The sequence below is a fragment of the Bactrocera dorsalis genome, chromosome 3 (genome assembly GCF_023373825.1).
Source record: "Bactrocera dorsalis isolate Fly_Bdor chromosome 3, ASM2337382v1, whole genome shotgun sequence".
Classification (NCBI taxonomy): Eukaryota; Metazoa; Arthropoda; class Insecta; order Diptera; family Tephritidae; genus Bactrocera; species Bactrocera dorsalis.
The window spans coordinates 3421088-3444137 of NC_064305.1; the positions used below are offsets into that span (position 1 = coordinate 3421088).

Here is a 23050-nt window from a genome sequence, read left to right on the forward strand (position 1 = left end):
GTAAGTGTATGTGTGTATGTGCGTGTATGTGAGTCCAGTTTGAAAAATATTACAGTTATGGAAAATGCATTGTAAAACTCTGCCCGAATATGCAAATAATTAAAACGCTTACTTATTGTAAAATCACATACAAACACATACACACAAACGCATACATATGCATATGCAAATTCGTGTTGTATTTGTTGTTGTTTTTTTCACTGTTTATTTTGTTTATTTTATTTAGTTTAGTGCAGTTTATTTAGAGTATATGATTTTATTATTTAAATCACTTAGTTCACACGCACACAGGCACGCTGTTACCAACACACCTACAGACTCGCTGGCGGGAAATAAGAGCGATTTTCAGCGCTGAAATTATTATTTATTTATCTATCGACTCATCTGCGCATATGCGCTTGTATTTATTGCCATTTATTTGCCTTTTGTTGTTGTTGCTTTTTGCATGAATGTAAAATTTCAAGGTTTTTGTTTGTGTGTTATCGCTTAATCAAGTGCAACATCCCAATTCCAACGGCGGATTATGTTTACAAGCCTTTTGCACTGTTTATTGATAAATATTTGTGATTTTTGCACACTTCCTGTTTTTTCGAAACAGTTGCGTGTCGAAATACACACACACACGGAATACACAATCAATCGCACACTTACATATACACATATGTAAACAGTTATGTTTGCAAAATATTTATTAAATTTGATAGTTAATGCAACTTCTGCCAAATTTCACTTTATTTACACGTTGTTGTTGTTATTAACTTTTGTGTTTTGCTCCATAACTTAGTTGGAGTGATGAGCAGCGCTGCCCCGCTGAAATCCGATATTAAACGCCGTTCAGCCCATGTGAAGTGTGAAATTGTGAGAATGCAACATTTTGATTTTCAACGGAAATCACAGAAAAAAAAACTGTTATAATACACAAATAGGATTAATAAATGATAAAATGTTTTTAAAATATTTGTGGGAAATGACGTGGAGTATTTAGCTCTAAACCACAAGCCAGAGGACCTTAAGCGGATTTGCAGTGATTCAGTGGCAAGGTGATTAGGTTGACTTTATGAGCATGAATTGGTTGGAAAACATAATTTTCCACATAAAAACAACAAAAAGTAGTATAAAGGTAGTAGAAAATTAGTAGAAAGGTAATAGAAAGGTAGTAGAAAAGTAGCATCTTTTCGTTGAACTTTTGAGCTTTACCCTGTCGGCCAGCTTAGTCACTTCGTCCTTCTCTTCCATCGTGTTGTAGGGGCAAATCAGATATATGTTAAAAAATATCACTTTGATGAGGGTTGTGGCTAAACGTTCATCCACCGGAGTGGATGCAAGTACTCGACGACGGAGTCTCTCTCCCAACAAGAATTCCACACCGAATTTGCGGTCTTTTATATGGTCACTGTAGTAACCTCACTTTTTGTCCAGTCCATCGCAGTTCTTGAACGGCGGTGATGTCAGTCTTTACTCTAACATTCCAGGTGTATGCCCTTAAATCGTACTCCTTAATGTGTTTGCTGTGATCGTCATCAAAAAAGGCGTCTCTCATCCGAGGCTGTTGTTATCTTGTCATTGGGGGTGTTCTTTAAGTGACGAGTCCCAAACCCAGCGCACAACCCTGGGGAGGGATCTTTAGTCTTCTCTGTTTAGCTCGCCTTCAAATGGATGTTTTTTGGCTACCCAGAGGACAGTAGTGAGCTGCTTGAGCCATATGAAACATATACACTTTTATTATATATAGGGAAATATGTAGAAGCATAAGTATGTTTGCATTTTATAAGTACTTTTACATCGGTCACACCATTTCAATCACAATGGCTACAATGATCCAGATACACCTACATAATGAACATAAATACTTAAGTATGTATATACACAAATATAAATAAAACTAAGTATAATCAATATATACGAGTATATATCAATGTACATATAATCCATATATGTATGTATATATTTATATGTATATATGAACTTAGTTGCATATAAACACTTGCATCTATGCATTTTAATGGATCTTAGTTGCCGGCGTTGCTTGTGTACATATATTCACACTGGCCTTAAAATACAAATGCATTTCGGTTTGTATGGGTGCAAGTGTAACGGGAATTGATAAAATTGCATATTTTATGACAGAATAACAAAATATAGTGCTTCACTCTACATACATACATACAAACATATGGTATACATATGCATCCATACTTAATTGTGTATATCTGTATGTAAATATGCTTCCTGGTCGTCAGTCATGCCATTTTAGCAACAGATACTTTGAAATAAATAAAATAAGAATCGTCAGCTCTACAAAGAAAAAGTGCAAAAAAGCGCAAAGAAATGGCACATGAATAAAAAGTGAGCTAAACTAATAGAAAATCAATAATATGAGCTTACTAACATACATTTGTTTACATACATACATGTATATATGTGTATGAATGTACTTTGCTGTGGTTGTTGTGGTAGTTTTATACCCTTAACAGCCATATTAAGTTTGCCAAGAAGTTTAACACGAAGCTTGTAAAAAAAATTATACATATGTAGGTACATACATATACGTACATATAGGACATTTAGTGTAGCGATCTGGGTCGATTTAGACATGCCCAACAGTCTGTCTATCTGTCCAGTTTTTGAGTTATGAAACTGAAATTTTACACTCATCATTTTCTCCACAAAAAGCTGCAGATTTGTTGGAATCGCCGATATTGGTCCATTATAGCATATAGCTGTCATACAAACTGAGGGATTAAAATCAAGCCTTTGTATGGACAACTTTTTATTTGGTGAGATATATTCACAAAATTTGGAATTTACTGTTGTAAAGGGCAAGGCAGCACTCTCTATAGAAATTGTTCAGATTGGATCACTATAGCGTATAGCTGTCATACAAACTGAGCAATCAAAACCAAGTGCTTATATGGAAAACTTTTTTATTTTACAAGATATCTTCCCGAAATTTGACAAGAGTGATTTTCTAAAACGATAATGCAATCTTCGAAAGAAATGTTCAGATCGGATCAATATAGCATAAGGCTGTCATATAAACTGAACGGTCAAAATCAAGTGCTTACATGGAAAACTTGTTCATTTCACGAGATATCTTTATGAAATTTGGTATGGATTGTTGTCAAAAGCACCGGTGCAACCGCTGTAGAAATTGCTTAGATCAAATAACTATATCATATAGCTGTCATACAAACCGTACACTCGAAATCAAGTGCCTATATGGAAAACTTTTTCATTTGTCGAGATATCTGCATGAAATTCGACACGAACTATTGTCTAAAGCAATAATGTAATCTTCGTAATAATTGTTCAGATCGAGTCACTATATCATATAGCTGTCATACAAACCGAACAATCGAAATCAAGTGCTTAAATGGAAAATTTTTTCATTTGACGAGATATTTTCACAAAATTTTACAATTGTTATTTTTAAAGCCAGGAGTATAATCTCTGCAGAAATTTTTCAGATCGGATCACTATATCATATAACTGCCATACAAATTGTTCCCTCAATCCAAGTCCTTGTATGATAATCATTTTTAAATGTGAATGGTATTATAAAAGTGCAACTTAACATACATACTTACATATACTACATATGTCTATAAATATCTCTGTACATGCATATGTATGTATGGATGAGTGTATGCATGCCGATATGTGGATCAATGGCTACATTAAGCATGCAACGAGCTTTGACATATATTTAACATGCTTGTTGTAAACTTTATATGTCGTAGTAGCATATTACATACATGCACAATACTAATACTATTTATATATTTACATATATACATTCTTATACACATGTAAATGCATGCTTTGGCCTAGCAAGTTTTATACTACAAACTTAGTATGTTATATATATGTATAATACATATGTACACATATAAATACATGCTATATATTTTCGCACATTTTTGCTTTAAATATATCTGTGTACTACAATAAACACATAAATACATGTAAATATGCATGCATGTGTATGTGTGTATTGGCATTTGCATAGCCGCCGCTTTGTAGTATTTTAATATTTATGCCAGCTGGCATAACCGGTTTAGTGTCTGTTTTTATCGTGTTTTTTGTTGCTATTGTTGTTTGTCCACCTTTTTGCCTTTACGCTGTGTGGCAATTTCGTTAAAATAGACTAAAAAGCGTTTAAAAAATAGAAGAAATAAATAAATATGAAAGCGAGCGCTACATTTAATGCACTAAAAACCCTTTTTGCATATCAGTCACACATTTCAAACATACATAAAACATAAGCGCACACACACACCTGCATGTGAGGGACAGGTACAACAATAGTTTGTTTAAAAAGAATACCCACGAGTATCCTGCAACCCCATTGCGCTGTTGCAACATGCCAAATATGCGCCTTCTTCGCTGCATACACCGGAGTATGACTGCCTCCGCACGTGTGCGTGTGTGTTTATGTTTGTGTGCGGATATGCAATCGTAAAGTGTATTGAAATGGCATTTATGCATTTATGCAAATTGAAATAATTACACTTATGCCGCTTTAAAATACAGCTATTAAAAATTGCAGTGGCACCCAAAGACACATATGTATGTACATACACATACATATGTAAATAACCACAAACTCCCTACTATTAGTACGTGCATTATAGCAAATTTAATTTTTATTTTGAAGCAGAAGCAAAATTGCGCGCTTCGAAGCCTAAGTAACGGCGCCGCGGTCTGTTATTAAAGTAATAAATGAAAGAGCCCTTATGCCTTTCATAACATAGCTACATATGTACATATGTATATCCCAACAAAGGTATGCGGCGGGTGTTGTCATAGTCATAAGGGACATGTGTGTCAGTTGGAAATGGCGGCTTATTCTGAAGAGAAAACTTTCGTTTTTAAGCTAATACTTTCAGTAATAATATATCATCATTTTATGCGTTAATGCATTAATATGTCACAACATGAGCCTGACAATAATTATTAGCAGAAGTTACATCACGCTAGGATTATTAGTAAAAGGCTGCCTAAGGTATTTAAAAATGTGATGGAAAATAATTTTTGAAGTATAAAAATTAGAAAAGTGTCTTATTTTAAGCTCCTGGACAGAAAAACTAGTAGTAACCTCGTCTGAATCATTTTCTTAGCCGCTTTGTCTATTGAAAAGTTCCTCGCTTACCATAATAAACAAATTTTTTTGGCAAAATTCGTTTTTTCCATTCAACACAGTTCCCTTCAAGGGTGATACATCGATAATAGGGACCCTCAAACTTTTCGATGTCATTTTTGTTGAACAAAGAACAAATTTGTTTCTTCATCTGACGAAAATTTTTATTTGAGATCTGAGAACACAAAATAGAGGCTGAGAACCCCTCCATTCGACAAAAATTTCATCCCAGCGAGCATACTTTTGAGATATGAAAACAGGAAATAGTCGCTAGAGTTCAGATTTGGAGATTTTGGATACGAAACCAATTCGAAGTTCAATTCATAGATTTTTAACATCGTTTTCATTGACTTGTGACATGATGGATTATCCTAGTGAAACAGCACTTCATTTTTTTCAAATGTGACCGTTTTTTCACAAATTTGTTCTGAGTTACTGATCCTTCCTTTTTAAAGACTGTCAGTAAAAATTATTCCATGTACATCCAAAAAAACCATAACCATACCAGTTGACTTTTGCAGTTTTCCACGTTTTGGTCCGGATTCATCGTGTGTAGTCTTCTTTTATGACTATCGAATGGTCTTCGGAGCGAAGTGACGGACCCATGTTTCATCCACTGTCACATGTTGATTAAAAACTGCGCTCGAAGATCTGCAAACATTATTCCGTGTTATCAATTCTTCGTTCAACGTCTTCAACGTCAACTTCTTTGTTTTTGGTCAAGAGTGAGCCTCCGCGGTACCCATTTTGCACAGAGCTTTCTTATAGCCAAACATTCATGAATGATATGATGTACATGCTCAGTTGCTATCTTTAGAGTGCTTGCTATCTTCAAAAACTTCACTTTGTGAGCCTTTTGTTAAGCGAATGACGTATTGTGTGCCATTAGACGTAAACGAAGTTTTTGTACAGTCAAATGTTCCTGCAATATTGAATGTATGCTGGTTCCACTAATGCTAATGGTTTTCTCATTCTGCAATGTCAGATTCCGAACAACAATAATAGTTTCCGGAACGACATTTGATTTTGGACGACCTTTCCGCTCGCTCAGTAATAAAGTAAACCATCTATTGATATTCGCTCAATTCACAAATAATTTATTTCAAAGCTCAATTGCTAAATATTTAATCGCAAATCAACCGTTATAAATATTTTAATATATTTTGATTGTTTTTATTTTTTTTTTTAATTTCTTCAAATGCTCTAGCTTATGCTAACTGTTTGCTATAAAAAAGTTATTCGACAATAAAATTATGGCATTAAATCTAATTTTATATATTAAAAGATAACGGGATAAGCACTTTTGTTTGATTTAATTTGCCAAATTTCTTCTTTTTATGTACATACTTTATTTTTTTTTCTCCGTTTTATGTATTTTGGTTATCTCATTTTTTATTGAATGCAACAAATGCTTTTGAGCGCAAGTTTTTGTGGCAACATTAGTTAATTTAATAACATTTTCGCTTCATTGAACTCAGCGCTTTTTGTCAGGGATTATTAATTTGCATTTAAATGAATTAATTCAACTCAATTCGATAATTATTTCTCTTTCACAAACACATCAACATACTGTGTAAGGTTGCTTGGGAAATAGCAAAAAAATATTATGCTTTACGATAATTTTTGCAACTGAAAACAAAAAGCTTATCATATTGGTGATCATGTTGGTGAATATGTTAATGAGATATGATGATGATATTTGAAGATGAAAAATAGTTACTTTTTTATGTTTTAAGTTAAGGTTAAAAGGTCTTGAGCACATCTTTTCCTGCTCGGGGAAGATTTGGATCAGGGTCCATGCATGGTGAACCTCAACAAATGGTCGCAAAGCCAGGATTGATGCCTCAAAAAGTTATGCCGAGTGTTCGGTGGGATTGGAAAGGAATCATTCACTATGAGCTGCTCCAGCCTTGTCGAACGATTGGCTCTACATTTCACTGTCAACATCTAATGAGATTGAAGCAAGCAATCGAAAAAAAAACGGTCAGAACTGATCAATAGAATGGGCTTCGTCTTCCATCACGACAACGCTTGACCACACACATCTTTGAGGGCTCGGCAAAAACTGGTAGAGCTTGGCTGGGAAGGTTTGATGCATCCACCGTATAGTTTTGACCTTGCGCCATCTGACTGCCGTTTGTTTCGGTCAATGCAGAACTCCTTTAATGGAGTAAACTTGGCTTTAAAAGAAGCCTGTGAAAATTACTTGTCCCAGTTTTTCGCCGAGAAACCAGAAAAGTTTTACATTGATGGAATAATGTCTCTAACGGAAAAATGGCAAAAAGTGGTCCACCAAAAGGGTACATATTTGGTTTATTAAAGTTCATTACAAATACAAAAATAAGCTGAAGTTTGATTAGAAATACGAAAAGACATTTTCGACTACCCTTTATGTCACTCTGTGCCACATGTTGCAAGTGCATAAAAAAATACTTCTCTGAAATGTGTGACGGCTTCTGTTTTTCTGCTTAAATGCAAATTACTTAACTTTGCCATTTTTTAAGCAATAATTAAATTACTGAGTGCATTATTCAGAAAATTTCTATAAATAATTCATGTGCCAGGTAAATAAATACATTTTTTGCTGCAGAAATGTATTTTTGCATATTTTAAAAATTGATTGAATAAATTGAGTGATTGCTCTTTTTTGCAGCTTAACTTGTTTTTTATGTTTAGTGCGTATTTTTAACTATTTATGCGCTACCCTTCAATTAATTAAAATCATAATGTTGTGATTAAATTAAATTAGTGAACTCAGCGGAAGCACTGCAGCAAAAATTTAAGTTAATATTTTAAAATTATTTATAATTTTTTTCCTCATAATGAGACATACATATTTAATGCATAAGTTGTGAGCAAACAACTGTATTTATTGTTTAACGGAAAAATATTAATTTCCAAAAAAAAATACATAAAATTAATTTCAGGAGTTTATTATTTGCAGAAATTTTACTGAAGTAAAAGGAAGAAAAAAAAAAAAAACAGTTTGATAGAGTTGTTTTTAATAATAATAACACTAACGTTGGCAGAGTGCCAAAATACTTTGAATACAAGTTGGATCAGCATATGTACAATTCAGAACTACCACTCTACCCGTACGAAATGAGCGCTTTTTTGCTAAAATGTAGTACTAATTTTGAATGGGAAGAATTCAATTTATTTTTGTTGTTTTTTAGCCACTTTGATCACCTTTCTGGCAATTTGTGGGTACCATAACAATAGAAATGTTCGTCTTTTGTGGCAGACCGATCTGACACCCAATTTGCGACTTCTGCGTAGGCATCGAAATGTTGCTCAGCCAATTCGTTTCCCTTCGATGAAAACACATAGCAATCGGAAGGGACCAAGTTTAGGGAATACGGCGGGTTGGGTAGCAGCTCTCAGCCAGGTACTTTGATGGTCTGTTCAAGCGATTTTGCTGTGCGTACAGGTTGCGTTGTCGTGTAACAAAATTACTTTGCCGTGTCTTCTGGCTCATTCTGGTCGTTTTTCACTCAATGAAAGGTTAAAATTAATCATTTATTGTCTGTAGCTATTAGTATTAACAGTTTTAGAAGCTCGTTTTTGTACATTTATGTGATAGTATCTAGTGTACCATCACCACCAGAACTTTCAACACGATGCTTTAGAACCTTCTGATCCCACGAAGCACAGAGCCTTCTTATCGAATCGAGCTGTTGTTGCAGTCGATGTTGATATTTGTCCCGGATTAATTTCTGCGTTATGATTCTTAAAATAAATCCATTTTTCATCGCCCGTGACAATATGAGTCAAAGCTGATTTTCTTTCGTGTCTTTGAATCAAAATTTCGCAAAGTCTTTTCGTTTACCCTGTTTGTCAGTCCGGCTCAAATTTGATCAGCTGATAAACAAAAATATCAAAAAACGATATCCACCTCAAACAAAAGGCTCTACTTAAGCAGCGTTTTAATCCAATTAGAAATTTTCTGGTTTGAATTTTTAAATTAAATGGCAGAAGTATTCCAATTAGCCTTATTACGAGTGAGCCAGCCAATTGGAATCTAAAACACTGTAACCATTCTGAAAATTTTTTGAAACAGAAAAGTTTTAAAATAAAAAAAAGCATAGAGTAACCAAGCTATTGATACATAAGTATGTATATGTAAATCTTAAGGAGGTATTCTAAGTTCATGAAAAATTGAGAGTAAAAATATAGAAAAAATCAAAAAGTAAAAAATTTTATAATTTCAAAAATTAACAGCAGATAAAGTAGGACATTCTCAAGAAATTAACATGTGACCTTATCCCCAATTTCAACGCTGCATGCAGACGGAATCCAAAAAAGAAAAAAAAAAAGTTATTAATCTGCAATAATTTCGTAATGTCTGGAACTACAGCAATGTTTGAAAACCATTTATTCGAAAAGGCGACTATCTGAAACATTTTTGTTCCATTCTTTTTGACTGTTTAGAATTTTTTAAAATTATGTAGTAAAAATTTAAATTTGGGGATAAGACTACTTCCAGTCTAATACATTTCTATGAAGAAGACTTTCTAAACATTTCAAGTAAATCGGTGTAGTAGAACCTCAGTTAACGTGGATATCCTTTTCAAAAAGACTGTTTCGAGAAAAACGTGTTTAAAGCATGGTCAGACTAGTTTGGATGCCGTGTCAGCAGAATAGCTAGATATATCCCCGAAACTAATTTGAATATTGAAAAATCCTTTAGTAGATAGTTCATATTCTCGAATAGTAATACTTTGAAAATATAAAGAGGGGAAAAATCGATTTTTTCTTTTTGGACTAGAAAACCCCTTTAAAAAATCAACAAAACCAGCGCCAACGGATCTGATTTGTAGAAAACAAGTGTGCATCGTTTTTAGTATATATAAAAGCCAGTGTGTTCAACTAAGCAGCCACTTTTGAAACTGTTTACTCTGTTACTGTTTATTCTGAACATGTTTTTATATATACGCCAATGTGATGCCTCACTATTTTTCAAATTTTTGGACTACAAATCGTCACCAAAAATGCAAAATAACGCCTTATCAAAAAAATGATTTTTTTATTTCTTACGATTCGCTACAACATATTTCATAAATGTAACATAAAATTTTCAGCTGCTGCTCCCTGATATAACCAATACATAACCATTTTATAACCAATATATAACCATTCTATAACCAAAACTCAATTTTTTTGTATATGAGTAGTTTCTATTATATTTTTTTCCTTCACCTGTAAACATATGAGAAGTGATGTTACGTTATTTGGCATTTTAGGTGACGAAATAGTCTTTACAGCATTTCTTTGTAATATTGCTTATTATAACAACTTATTTAAGAATAAGTTTTAAAATTTCCTTTGACTTGAAGGGCTGAGCTTGTAACTGAAGACTACTATCTTATAAACGATTATTACATCTGATTTTAATTTAATTTCAGATATTGAAAAAACTCCACGCAGAAATTATAAAGTCACTTTTTCAAGAAAAATACTTTCAAACATCAACAACTGCAACTGAGACTCACCAACTCTGCAGAGTTATTGAATATAACTCATTTCTAGAACGCCAGAAAATCACTTCCCTTATGATATTTTTTATTCCAAGAGCTATTTTCAGTGAAGCCAGCTAGTACTCATATCTCTCTTCCTCATTCTTCCACCGAAGTAAACGGTATGGACCTTGGTTTTTTACCGCCCAAGCACTCTCAACTCGGTACCATTCCTCGAAATTACTTCAGCAATACTTTCTGCCACTACAATAACAACAAAACCCCCTATTTCCAACACCCAGAAGCACTCGCTTTGCCAAAATCAATACACATTTTAAGTTTTTGTTTATATTTTAGTTACGTTTTGATGGCTATATTATCGCATTATTCTCGTTTATGTACAAATTTTAAATACAACTAAAAATTATTTTAAATATGCTATATATATATATATACTCTATATAGATAAACTAACTTTGCGTTCATTGGATTGTTGTTTTTTAATTACATAATACTACTATTTTATTTAGTTTAGTGTTTCACATACTTTTTGCTGCCCCAATGCATGAGGCGTACATGTATCTACATATACATACATATATGCAAGTGCGTGTGTGCTTCGTATAATTTTCAAGTAACTGCACGCTTGCAAATACTAATTCGTTTATTATTCGCTAAGTAACTAAGTTTACGCTGCTCGTAGTTCAAATATTTTTTCTACTTTTCTGTAGTTGTGATAGTATTTGTGTGGCTGTGTGTGTGTCACACGCGCAATGCACTTAAATTTCACGCTTTGCATTCAACGAAAAAGTAAAGAAAGTCGCTTGTTCTGCTTCTGCTTATTACGAAAATGCTTTTCAAGTAAGTATAAACAATAACGATAATAGTTAATAATAAATTTAAATAATTCTACGCAGAAATAGTTTACAAATTAAACATTACGCCCTATACATAACTATACATTATACAAATACGATACACAATTGCTTTTAACTACTTTAACTTTAGAGTATAGTACAATATTTTCAATATTTCACACATATATACACGTAGGTGTGTGTATGTATGTATATATATACTTTTAAATTATTTATTTAATATCACATTGAATTTGAAAAAGTGTTTCAACAACAACAACAACGCGCACAACAAAACGCCCGCGCTCAGCTGTTGGGCCGCCGCCACTTGCCATGCGGGCGCTCGTGTCGCCACACTGTTGCATACATAAACAGACATGATCATACAACTCGATAGATTTACATATCATAGCTTGGCTGGGAAGGTTTGATGCATCCACCATATAGCTCTGACCTTGCGCCATCGGACTACCATTTCTTTCAATCAATGCATAACTCCCTTAATGGAGTAAACTTGGCTTTAAAAGAAGTCTGTGAAAATTACTTGTCTCAGTTTTTCGCCGAGAAACCAAAAATTTTACATTGATGGAATAATGCCTCTAGCGGAAAAATGGCAAAAACTGATGTATCAAAGGGTACATACATATTTGGTTTATTAAAGTTCATTACAAATACAAAAATAACCTGAAGTTTGATTAGAAATACGAAAAGACTTTTTCGACTACCCTTTATGTCACTCTGTGCCACATGTTGCAAGTGCATAAAAAAATACTTCTCTGAAATGTGTGACGGCTTCTGTTTTTCTGCTTAAATGCAAATTACTTAACTTTGGCATTTTTTAAGCAATAATTAAATTACTGAGTGCATTATTCAGAAAATTTCTATAAATAATTCATGTGCCAGGTAAATAAATACTTTTTTTGCTGCAGATATGTATTTTTGCATATTTTAAAAATTGATTGAATAAATTGAGTGATTGCTCTTTTTTGCAGCTTAACTTGTTTTTTATGTTTAGTGCGTATTTTTAACTATTTATGCGCTACCCTTCAATTAATTAAAATCATAATGTTGTGATTAAATTAAATTAGTGAACTCAGCGGAAGCATTGCAGCAAAAATTTAAGTTAATATTTTAAAATTATTTATAATTTTTTTCCTCATAATGAGACATACATAATTAATGCATAAGAAAAATATTAATTTCCAAAAAAAAAAATAAATAAAATTAAGAGCGCGAGTTTATTATTTGCAGAAATTTTACTGAAGTAAAAAAAAGTTCGATAAAGTTGTTTTTAATATTAATAACACTAACGTTGGCAGAGTGCCAAAATGTTTGAATACAAGTTGGATCAGCATATTCATCAGAACTACCACTCTACCCGTACGAAATGAGCGCTTTTTTGTTAAAATGTAGTACTAATTTTGAATGGGAAGAATTCAATTTATTTTTGTTGTTTTTTAGCCACTTTGATCACCTTTCTGGCAATTTGTGGGTACCATAACAATAGAAATGTTCGTCTTTTGTGGCAGACCGATCTGACACCCAATTTGCGACTTCTGCGTAGGCATCGAAATGTTGCTCAGCCAATTCGTTTCCCTTCGATGAAAACACATAGCAAACGGAAGGGACCAAGTCTAGGGAATACGGCGGGTTGGGTAGCAGCTCTCATCCAAGTACTTTGATTGTCTGTTCAACCGATTTGGCTCTGCGTATAGGTTGCGTTGTCGTGTAGCAAAATTACTTTGCCGTGTCTTCTGGCCCATTCTGATCGTTTTTCACTCAATGCAAGTTTCAAATTGATCATTTATTTTCAGTGGCGATTAGTATTAACAATTTCATCAGGTTTTAGAATCTCGTTTTTTGTACATTTATGTGATAGTATCTAGTGTACCATCACCACCAGAACTTTCAACACGATGCCTTCTTGCTGAATCGAGCTGTTTTTGCAGTCGATGTTGATATTAGTCCCGGATTAATTTCTGCGTTAGGATTCTTAAAATAAATCCATTTTTCATCGCCCGTGACAATATGAGTCAAAGCTGATTTTCTTTCGTGTCTTTGAAGTAAAATATCGTAAGTGTTTTTTCGGTTAACGAAAACGGCTCAAATTTGATCAGCTGGTAAATCAAAATATCAAAAAACGATTTCCACCTCAAACAAAAAGCTTCACTTTAGCATCATTAATAATCCAATTAGAAATTTTCTAGTTTGCATTTTTAAATTAAATGGCAGAAGTATTCCAATTAGCCTTATTACGAGTGAGCCAGCCAATTGGAATCTAAAACACTGTAACCATTCTGAAAATTTTTTGAAACAGAAAAGTTGTAAAAATAAAAAAGAAACATAGAGTAACCAAGCTATTGATAGAAATCTTAAGGAGGTATTCTAATGTTGTGGCATGAAGCTCATGAAATATTGAGAGTAAAAATGTGGAAAAAATCAAAAAATAAAAAAAGTTTATAATTTCAAAAATTAGCAGCTGATGAAGTAGGAAACTCTTAAGAAATTAATATGTGACCTTATCCCCAATTTCAACGCTGCATGCAAGCTGAATCCAAAAAAGAAAAAAAGTTATTAATCTACAATAATTTCGTAATGTCTGCAACTACTGCAATGTTTGAAAAACATTTATTCACGAAAAGGCGATTATCTGAAACATTTTTGTTCCATTCTTTTTGACTGTTTAGAATTCTTTAAAATTATGTAGTGAAAATTGAAATTTGGGGATAAGACTAATTCCAGTCTATTACATTTCTATGAGGAAGACTTTCTGAAAATTTCAAGTAAATCGGTGCAGTAGAACCTCAGTTAACATGAATATCCTTTTCAAAAAGACTGTTTCGAGAAAAACGTGTTTAAAGCATGGTCAGACTAGTTTGGATGCCGAGTCAGCAGAATACCTAGATATATCCCCGAAACTAATTTGAATACTGAAAAATCCTTTAGTAGATAGTTCATATTTTCGAATAGTAATACTTTAAAAATATAAAGAGAGAAAAAAATCGATTTTTTTTTCTGGACTAGAAAACCCCTTTAAAAAATCAACAAAACCAGCGCCAGCTGATCTGATTTGTAGAAACCAAGTGTGCATCGGTTTTATATAAAAGCCAGTGTGTTCAAGTAAGCAGCCAACTTTTCAAACTGTTTACTCTGTTACTGTTTATTCTGAACATGTTGTTGCCTCACTATTTTTCAAATTTATGGAGTACAAATCGTCACCTAAAATGTAAAATAACGCCTTATCAAAAAATCGAAAATGATTTTTTTATTGCTTACGATTCGCTACAACATATTTCATAAATGTAATATAAAATTTTCAGCTGCTGCTCCCTGATATAACCAGTATATAAGCATTTTATAACCAATATATAACCATTCTATAACCAAAACTCATTTTTTTTAATATGAGTGTTTTCTCTTACATGATTTTTTCTTCACCTGTAAACATATGAGAAGTGATGTTACGTTCTTTTGCATTTTAGGAGACAAAATACTCTTCACAGTCCTTTTTTAGTTTAATACTTGTATTAAACTTATTTAGGGAAATTTTTTAAAATTTCCTTTGAATTGAAGGGTTGAGCTTTTAAATGAAGCTTACTTTCTCATAAAGTTTTATTACATTGTGTTTTAATTTCATTTAAGATAATGAAAAATAAAATACTACGCAGAAAGTATAAAATCACTTTTGCAAGCAAAATACTTTCAAGCAACAAACATTGCAACTCAAACTTACCAATTGAATATAACTCATTTCTAGAACACCGGAAAATCACTACCCTTTTAATATTTTGCATACTAAAAATTTCGAAAGCAATGCTTTTTATTCCAAGAGCTATTTTCAGTGAATTAACTGCCAGCTACTTTCCTTATCGCCGCCCCGTGCTTATATTCACGACTATCCGGTCTCAGTAAGCGCTACGGAACCAAATTTTTAACCACCCAAGCACTTTCCACCTGTCACCATTCCTTGGAATTACTTCAGGCATGCTTTCTGCTACTACAATAAAAGCAACCACATCTCCAGCACCCGTCCAAAGCGTACCCGCAACAGCGCTCGCTTTGCCAAAATCAATACACATTTTAAGTTTTTGTTTATATTTTAGTTACGTTTTGATGGCTATATTATCGCATTATTCTCGTTTATGTACAAATTTTAAATCCAACTAAAAATTATTTTAAATATACTATTATATATATATACTCTATATAGATAAACTAACTTTGCGTTCATTGGATTGTTGTTTTTTAATTATATAATACTACTATTTTATTTAGTTTAGTGTTTCACATACTTTATGCCGCCCCAATGCATGAGGCGTACATGTATCTACATATACATACATATATGCAAGTGCGTGTGTGCTTCGTATAATTTTCAAGTAACTGCACGCTTGCAAATACTAATTCGTTTATTATTCGCTAAGTAACTAAGTTTACGCTGCTCGTAGTTCAAATATTTTTTCTACTTTTCTGTAGTTGTGGTAGTATTTGTGTGGCTGTGTGTGTGTCACACGCGCAATGCACTTAAATTTCACGCTTTGCATTCAACTAAAAAGTCAAAAAAGTCGCTTGTTCTGCTTCTGCTTATTACGAAAGTGCTTTTCAAGTAAGTATAAACAATAATAATAATAGTTAATAATAAATTTAAATAATTCTACGCAGAAATAGTTTACAAATTAAACATTACGCCCTATACATAACTATACATTATACAAATACGATACACAATTGCTTTTAACTACTTTAACTTTAGAGTATAGTACAATATTTTCAATATTTCACACATATATACACGTAGGTGTGTGTATATATGTATATATATAATTTTAAATTATTTATTTAATATCACATTGAATTTGAAAAAGTGTTTCAACAACAACAACAACGCGCACAACAAAACGCCCGCGCTCAGCTGTTGGGCCGCCGCCACTTGCCATGCGGGCGCTCGTGTCGCCACACTGTTGCATACATAAACAGACATGATCATACAACTCGATAGATTTACATATCATAGCATAACTTTTTATATAAATTTCATATATATATCTACAATATATATATATAAGTGTGTGTATGTATATATTAATAAATTTTTAACTCCTATGGAAAGTCTTTTGCTTCTCACATCGAAAGTGCGCTGCGCTGCGCCGCTGCTTTTGTTTCCTTTTGTGCGCGTTCTGTTCACACTCTGTTATATATGTACGTACATTTAGCTTTATGTATGTATGTATATACATACAGACGAATACATATGTGGCAATGTGTGCTGAAGGCATGGCTAATTCATGCATGTTGCGCGCTGCATGAGTCGCGTTGTGTGTGCATGTGTTAGTGTGTGTGTCGGTGTGTTGGTTCGCGTGTCGCTGAACATGTTTTCAACTGCATAAACATAACGTTTTTCTATATTACAATAAAAAGTTGCTTAGTTCTTTGCGCTTTCGCGTTGGTCCGCTAAAGATGGCGGCGTCATCGTCGTCGTGTCGTGAATGGCTTGCAAAGCTGCCTCAGTCAAAACACAATACATACGCTATACATACATTCAATTTGAGCGAAGCTATGTATGTATGTAAATAACGTATATAAGTGGTACGTACTTATAGTACGCGGTGTGGCAAATGGAAGTGGTGTGGTGATGGTGATGGAGATGGTGGTTGGCAGTGTGCTGGCAAACAAAGCGTGCAGCAATAATAATAATAACAACAACAGAAACAGCAGCAACAAACGTCCGTACAATGGCACTTTGGCTGCGGTAAGCGCGCATTCAACTCACGTTAAGCGCTCCACAACAACAATCAACTCATCAGCATGTCTGCCCTTTTTGCGTGCGCTTTGCAGCTGTAGTTGTTGTTGCAGCCAATGCAGTTCCTGCTTTTGTTGGCCGTTGTCGTTGTCGTAGTATTGCTGCCGCAGCTTTTGTGGCTTTCATTATACCAAAAACGCTTGTCCATTGTTCTTGTTCGGCGCGCTTGAACTTCCCAGCGTTTCTGTCGTCGCTGTGCCGCTGCCATTGTCCGCTTTGGCAGCTGCAGCTGCCGCCGCCGCAGCGGATGTGGATGCTTGCGGTTGGGGCGTTTGCGCAGCCGCAGATGTTGATTGTGTGCTCGTACTCGCCTGACTCAAATTGCTGCCGGTGCGCAAGTGTACGGGCGCTGTGCCCGCGCTCTGCTGTTGATTGGTCGCCGTTGGCATTGCCAACGTTGTCGCTGTTGTTGTCGCGCCCGACATTAAATTCGCTGATGATGGCGCTGATGCGTTGTTTTGTGTCATACACATTGATGGCCGCCACTGTTGCTGTTGTTGCTGCTGTTGTTGTAGTTGCATGACCATTGCCTGATGGCCAACCGTGCTGGCGCGAGGGTTGGTCTGCGCATGATGGTGTACACGGTAGCTATTGGGTGCGAGCAATTGCTGTTGTTGCGGATGTTGTAGGGGATGATGCGACTGGTGGCCGTGGTGTTGCATGAATGTGGCCGCACTGCCGCCATTCGGTATCATGGAGAGCGCTTCCTGGGGATCATAGGCGCTGTACTCCGACTCAATGCTGTGGTAGATGTGTTCGGAGGGCGGACGCATAGGTATGGCGTCGACAATGCGTGCGCCATGACGACTAGGGCGTGGCGAGGGTGTGGCTGTTGTGGCCGACGAGTAGTTGGCTTCCATATCTTCTTGGTAGTAGGCGGGTGGTGGTGGCGCTTGGCGGAAGATCATGCCCGGTGAGACGGGCTGCTTGAAACGTTCATGATGATCTAAGGTATAGTTGTTACCGCGTGGTGAGAGCTCAATTGGTATGGCATAGCGCAGTTTCTCCCAGAAGTAACGATCGCAGGTGAGCAGGCGATTCGAGGGCACAGATTTTAGATAGGGTGCAAGCTCAGGCACCTCTTCGGCCTCGCTGGATACGTTGGTTTCTTCGATGATCACCAGTTTTTGTGCGAGTCCGCGTAGCGCTTCATGGAAGGCATTACGGAATTCAAGACGATTCCACTCGGTCGACAGCAGATTGCGTGTGAGCACCAAGATGATCTTGCGTGAAGCGCGTGCAGCCTCTACGATCTGCAAGTGGCTGGCTTCTGGTGGTAAATCGCGTTGTTGTATGCACAGACGGAACGGTGGGCGTCCATGTTCTAACTCAGCGGCGATGTTGCGGCACACGAATTCATAGTCTTTAGCCGAATGTAAAATGATGGCGTCATACAGCTTGCCGGCATCCTCGAAGCGTGGCTCACATACGCGCACGCCATAATGTGCAAATAGCCACACACGCACTGACTCACGGAAGACGAAAACAATAATCAGCACGACAATTAGGAAGATCAGCACCAACACAGCGGCGAGCAGTGGCACATAACCGCCCGAGATATCTTGCGATGCCATATTACTAGCACTTTCTAAGAGCTCACTGCAGTCCACACCGTTCGAGGTGATCAAATCGAGTTCACGCTTCACACCCGCATCCACACAGTAAATATCCTGTGCGTCACGTATCACTATCGCATTGTCCGCCACGAATTGTGCCAACTCCTGCAAGAATTGGCAACGACACGACCACGCATTGCGGCCAATAGTCAAGCCCTGCAAATTGTTACGGTACTGCAAGTTGGCCAGCTGCGCAATCGGCATAGCCGTCATACGATTATTATCGAGTCGCAACACCTTCAGCGACACTAGCGGCGCGAATGTGGTATTCGAGATGTGGGTCAAGAGATTGTTGTGCAGGTACAATTCGCGCAACAGTGACAACTGACGGAATTCGTGTCCCTCCAGCGTTTGCAATTTGTTATTCTCCAAATGCAGTATGCGCACCATATTCAACTCGTCGAAAGTGCCATTCTGCACGGACATTACATTCGAGGCGTTCAGGTAGAGCGCACGTAAATTACGTTTGCCCGCAAACACCTGAGCATCCAGCACTGGCAAGTTATTGCCGTCCAAGTAGAGATCGGTGACGTCGGTTGGTATGCGTGCGGGTAGATTAATGCGATTCTGTTTCCCACAGTCGACAATGTTTGTCGACCAGGTAGCGTCATGGAAACAGGTACAATTGTCTGGGCAAACCATTTCGCAGTCGCATTGTTCGAAATCACAGCAGTGGCACGTCGCCGGACAGTGGGAGTCGTATTTGCAGACAAAGTCGCTGCTGCTCAGCGCCGCCAGTTGACGTATGGGCGCATTCCGACTGTGCGGCATTAGGCATTCAATGTTGCCGAGATCGACAATGCGTGGATGCTGGCGGGTGGTAAGATTGTTAATGCGTTGTAGCCATTCCATTGAGCAGTCGCACTCGAACGGATTACCGCCCAAATAAAACTCCGGCACTGGCTTATCGGTGGCGACCGGTGCGACGCGTAACGAATTCAAAGTGATCTTCGACAACACGTTAGCATATAGATCCACGCGCGCTAAGCGTGTTTTATCGACGAAAGTATTAGCTTGTATCTGATTGATGATGTTGTTGTTGATGAAGAGCAGTTCTATGGAATTCGGCACGGACATAGCGCCGATTTCGGTGATGCGATTATGACTGGCATCCAGCGTGGTCACGCGTATCTCTTCCTGTAGTTTATAGTAGTTGCCGAGCGCCTCAATGTAGTTGCCATGTATGTCCAACCACTTGAGATTCGATGGTATGAAGGCGTAATCGAACCAAACCAGATGATTTTCGGAGAGATTCAGCCATAGTAGAGTAGCGAGTGTTGCGAAAATGCCATTGATGTCCGTAAGAAAGTTCTTATCCAGACGTATGGCCTCGATTTCTGTGTTCTTGGCGAAGGAGCCGCGTTCGATGGATTGTATGCGATTCTTAGCCAGATTGAGCACAGTCAAGCGTGGTAGATCGGTGAACATGCCAACGGTGATGTTGCCAATACGATTGTCAATTAGACGTAGACCAGTCAATTGGCTCAGATTTTTGAACGTGCCATTCTTGAAATCGGAAATCTGATTCTCACCCAAATCGAGTGTCTTTAACATGGTCAAGTCTTGCACGGCCTCAGGCACATCAGCCAGCTGATTGGAGCTGAGATCGAGTTCCTTCAGGTCAGAGCAGTTGCGGAATGCCTGTGTCTCGACAATGCTGATCAGATTATTGTTGAGCGTCAGTTTATTCAGCACAAACAAGCCGTTGAATATCTTATTATCCAGCGTGTGTAGGCGATTCTCGGAGAGTTTTAATGTATGCAAGTTGTACAAAGGCAAGAAAGCGCCGTCTTCAATGTGGCCAATAGAATTGTTGCGCATGTCCAGTATTTGCAAGAAATACAGCTCTTTGAAGGTCTTAGCGCCCACGCGTGTCAGCGCATTATTGGACAAATTCAGCACAATTAAGCGTATGAGTCCAGCGAATGTGTTGTTGTCAATGTGATGGCTCGTCAGCTGATTAGCGCTGAGGTCCAGCACCAGCAGTTGCTCTAAACGATGCAGCAGGCCTTTCGGCAAATCATACAACTCATTGCCCTGCAAATGTATCTCACGCAACTCCTTGTTTCCTGCAAAGGCATCGGCGGGCAAAGTCTCCAAATGGTTGTACGACAAATTCAGTATGCGCAATGAGCTCAAACCCGCCAACGCATTCGATGCAAACGTACTGATGTTGTTGTGTTGCAAATTCAATTGCTGCAGCCGGCGCAAACGGGAAGCGCCCCACACATCGGGCAGTGCGCGCAGCTCATTGTGCGATACATCCAAAACTTGCAATTCGGCGCCACCACTGGCGCCATTCAGCGTGCACATCTTTTCCGAGAAGCCCAAATTCTCAGCGGAGCGTATACGATTCTCCGTCAGATTCAACACTTGTAAATTTTGCATAGTACACCAAACGCCCTCAGGCAGTTGACGTATATTATTGTCACTCAAATTCAACTCGTTCAACTCGCGCAGACCCGCAAACGAGCTCGACAATATTTCTAGTGACTTGCCCGGTCCCCAGACAGAGTTATGTGTCTGCACCGATAGCCGCTTCAGCGACATCAGACCATCAAATGTGTTGGCGGCGATGCGTTGCATTTTGCACGCATCCACTTGTAGCTCGGACAGCTTTTGCAGGCGTGCAAAAGCGCCGGCAGGCAATTCGCTGGCGTGCAACAAATCGGCGGAGCACTGTATCTCCAAGCGATTGGCCGTTTCGGCGACTTGCAGATCGAGCGGCACCAGCGGTTCGATGGCGCGCAAATTGCACTTGATATCGAGCGTTGTGCGCACAAACTCCCACGAGCATTGCTGTGCGTGCGTGTAGCTGCCGGTCAGGCTGCTGATAAGGATGATGAGCAGGTAGGGTAGGTGGCGGCTGATGGCGCCGGCCAACGTTGTTGTGCTGGCGGTATGCATTGTGGTTTTGTGTGTGTTTTTTGTTTTCGGATCACTTGTTTTCGTTGAGGACTTGGCAGTCACTCGCACACTTTGCAATTTATAATGTCGTTTTTGTTTTCTAATTGGTTTTATTTGTGTTGGATGTGTTATTTGAAAAACTTTTCTGCATTAACACTCAACAAATTCATTTGCAAGCACTTCTTAACTGCACATGGCATAGTTGCAACATGGCGCATAAAGCTTTTTCAGCGCGTATTATCTTTGGAGAAACATATTCTTCGTTAAAGTCACAGTACTTTTTGATTTTAGTTAATTTTTATTTTCTGTGTGATCGCTAAGTCAAACGCGCAAACCGTAATCCTTGGTGGCAAATGCGAGCGGAGCGATTTCGTACACACTTGCAGTAATTGTTGTGACACTTTCGTAATTACTGTGGCAGTAATTTGTATTTGAAACACTTTTTATTTTGTTAACGCGTATTTAACTTTTTTCCAATTCGTTAATTTTTTTTCTTGCTTTTGAAACAACTTTCTTACTTCACTTCAGCTATTTCAACTTTAATGAAGTTCTCTCGTTTCCGTTTTGAATTTTCGAAACTTTGATTTTTATTTAACAGCAGCGCGCAATATTCCAAAAGAGCAGGCGAAATACTCTACTTTTTCTTTTTCTTCAAGTCCAAACACTTAACCGAATTAAAAACGTTTCGTGTTCGTGCGTACGTCTAAGCTAGTTTGCTGCGCGACGTGCGAGGAATGGAATTCAGTAACAACTTTTACTTAAAAACAAGAAACTTTCACGGAAGCGCTGCTATTTCAAAAAGCCATGTTTACCGCTTAACGTTTCAAAGAGAACTGATTACAAATTTTGCTCGTTGCGAGTCCGTTGGCTCGCTGTGAATTCCACTAGCCAGCACTGCTGCTGACGCCACGCTATTTCTTTGCTTGCTGCTTGCTACTCTACACAACACATGGACAACATAGCACTCCTGCGCTCCATTTGCATTTGTTTGAGTATGTGTGCGTGTGCTTCAATGTTGGTTGGATGGCCGACGACGACGTCGACTACGAACAAACAGGCAGGCAAGCAAGCAAGCCAACGCACACACGAACTAGCACGAAGGCCACTAATAGCAATAGTGTTGTGCTCTGTGGGGAGAACAAAACCAAACACTCCAATAAGGCAACAAAAACAACAACAAGCAAGGAAAACCATACGAAGAGCAGAGCGCAAATCTGAGTGTGAGTAGTAGTATTGAGTTTGGGGAGCATAGGTAGACAGTACGTAGTAATAGT

At 37.3% G+C, this 23050-nt stretch overlaps 1 protein-coding gene across 1 annotated transcript; it reads right to left on the reverse strand.

Annotated features, from left to right (window-relative positions):
* Positions 1–15537: 15537 nt before the first annotated feature.
* On the reverse strand, positions 15538–22621 carry LOC105230141 (toll-like receptor 7). The gene has a single exon (XM_011210743.4). The coding sequence runs from the start codon at positions 21774–21776 to the stop codon at positions 17379–17381; it is 4398 nt and encodes a 1465-aa protein (XP_011209045.2). The 5' UTR covers positions 21777–22621; the 3' UTR covers positions 15538–17378.
* Between the last annotated feature and the right edge of the window lie 429 nt (positions 22622–23050).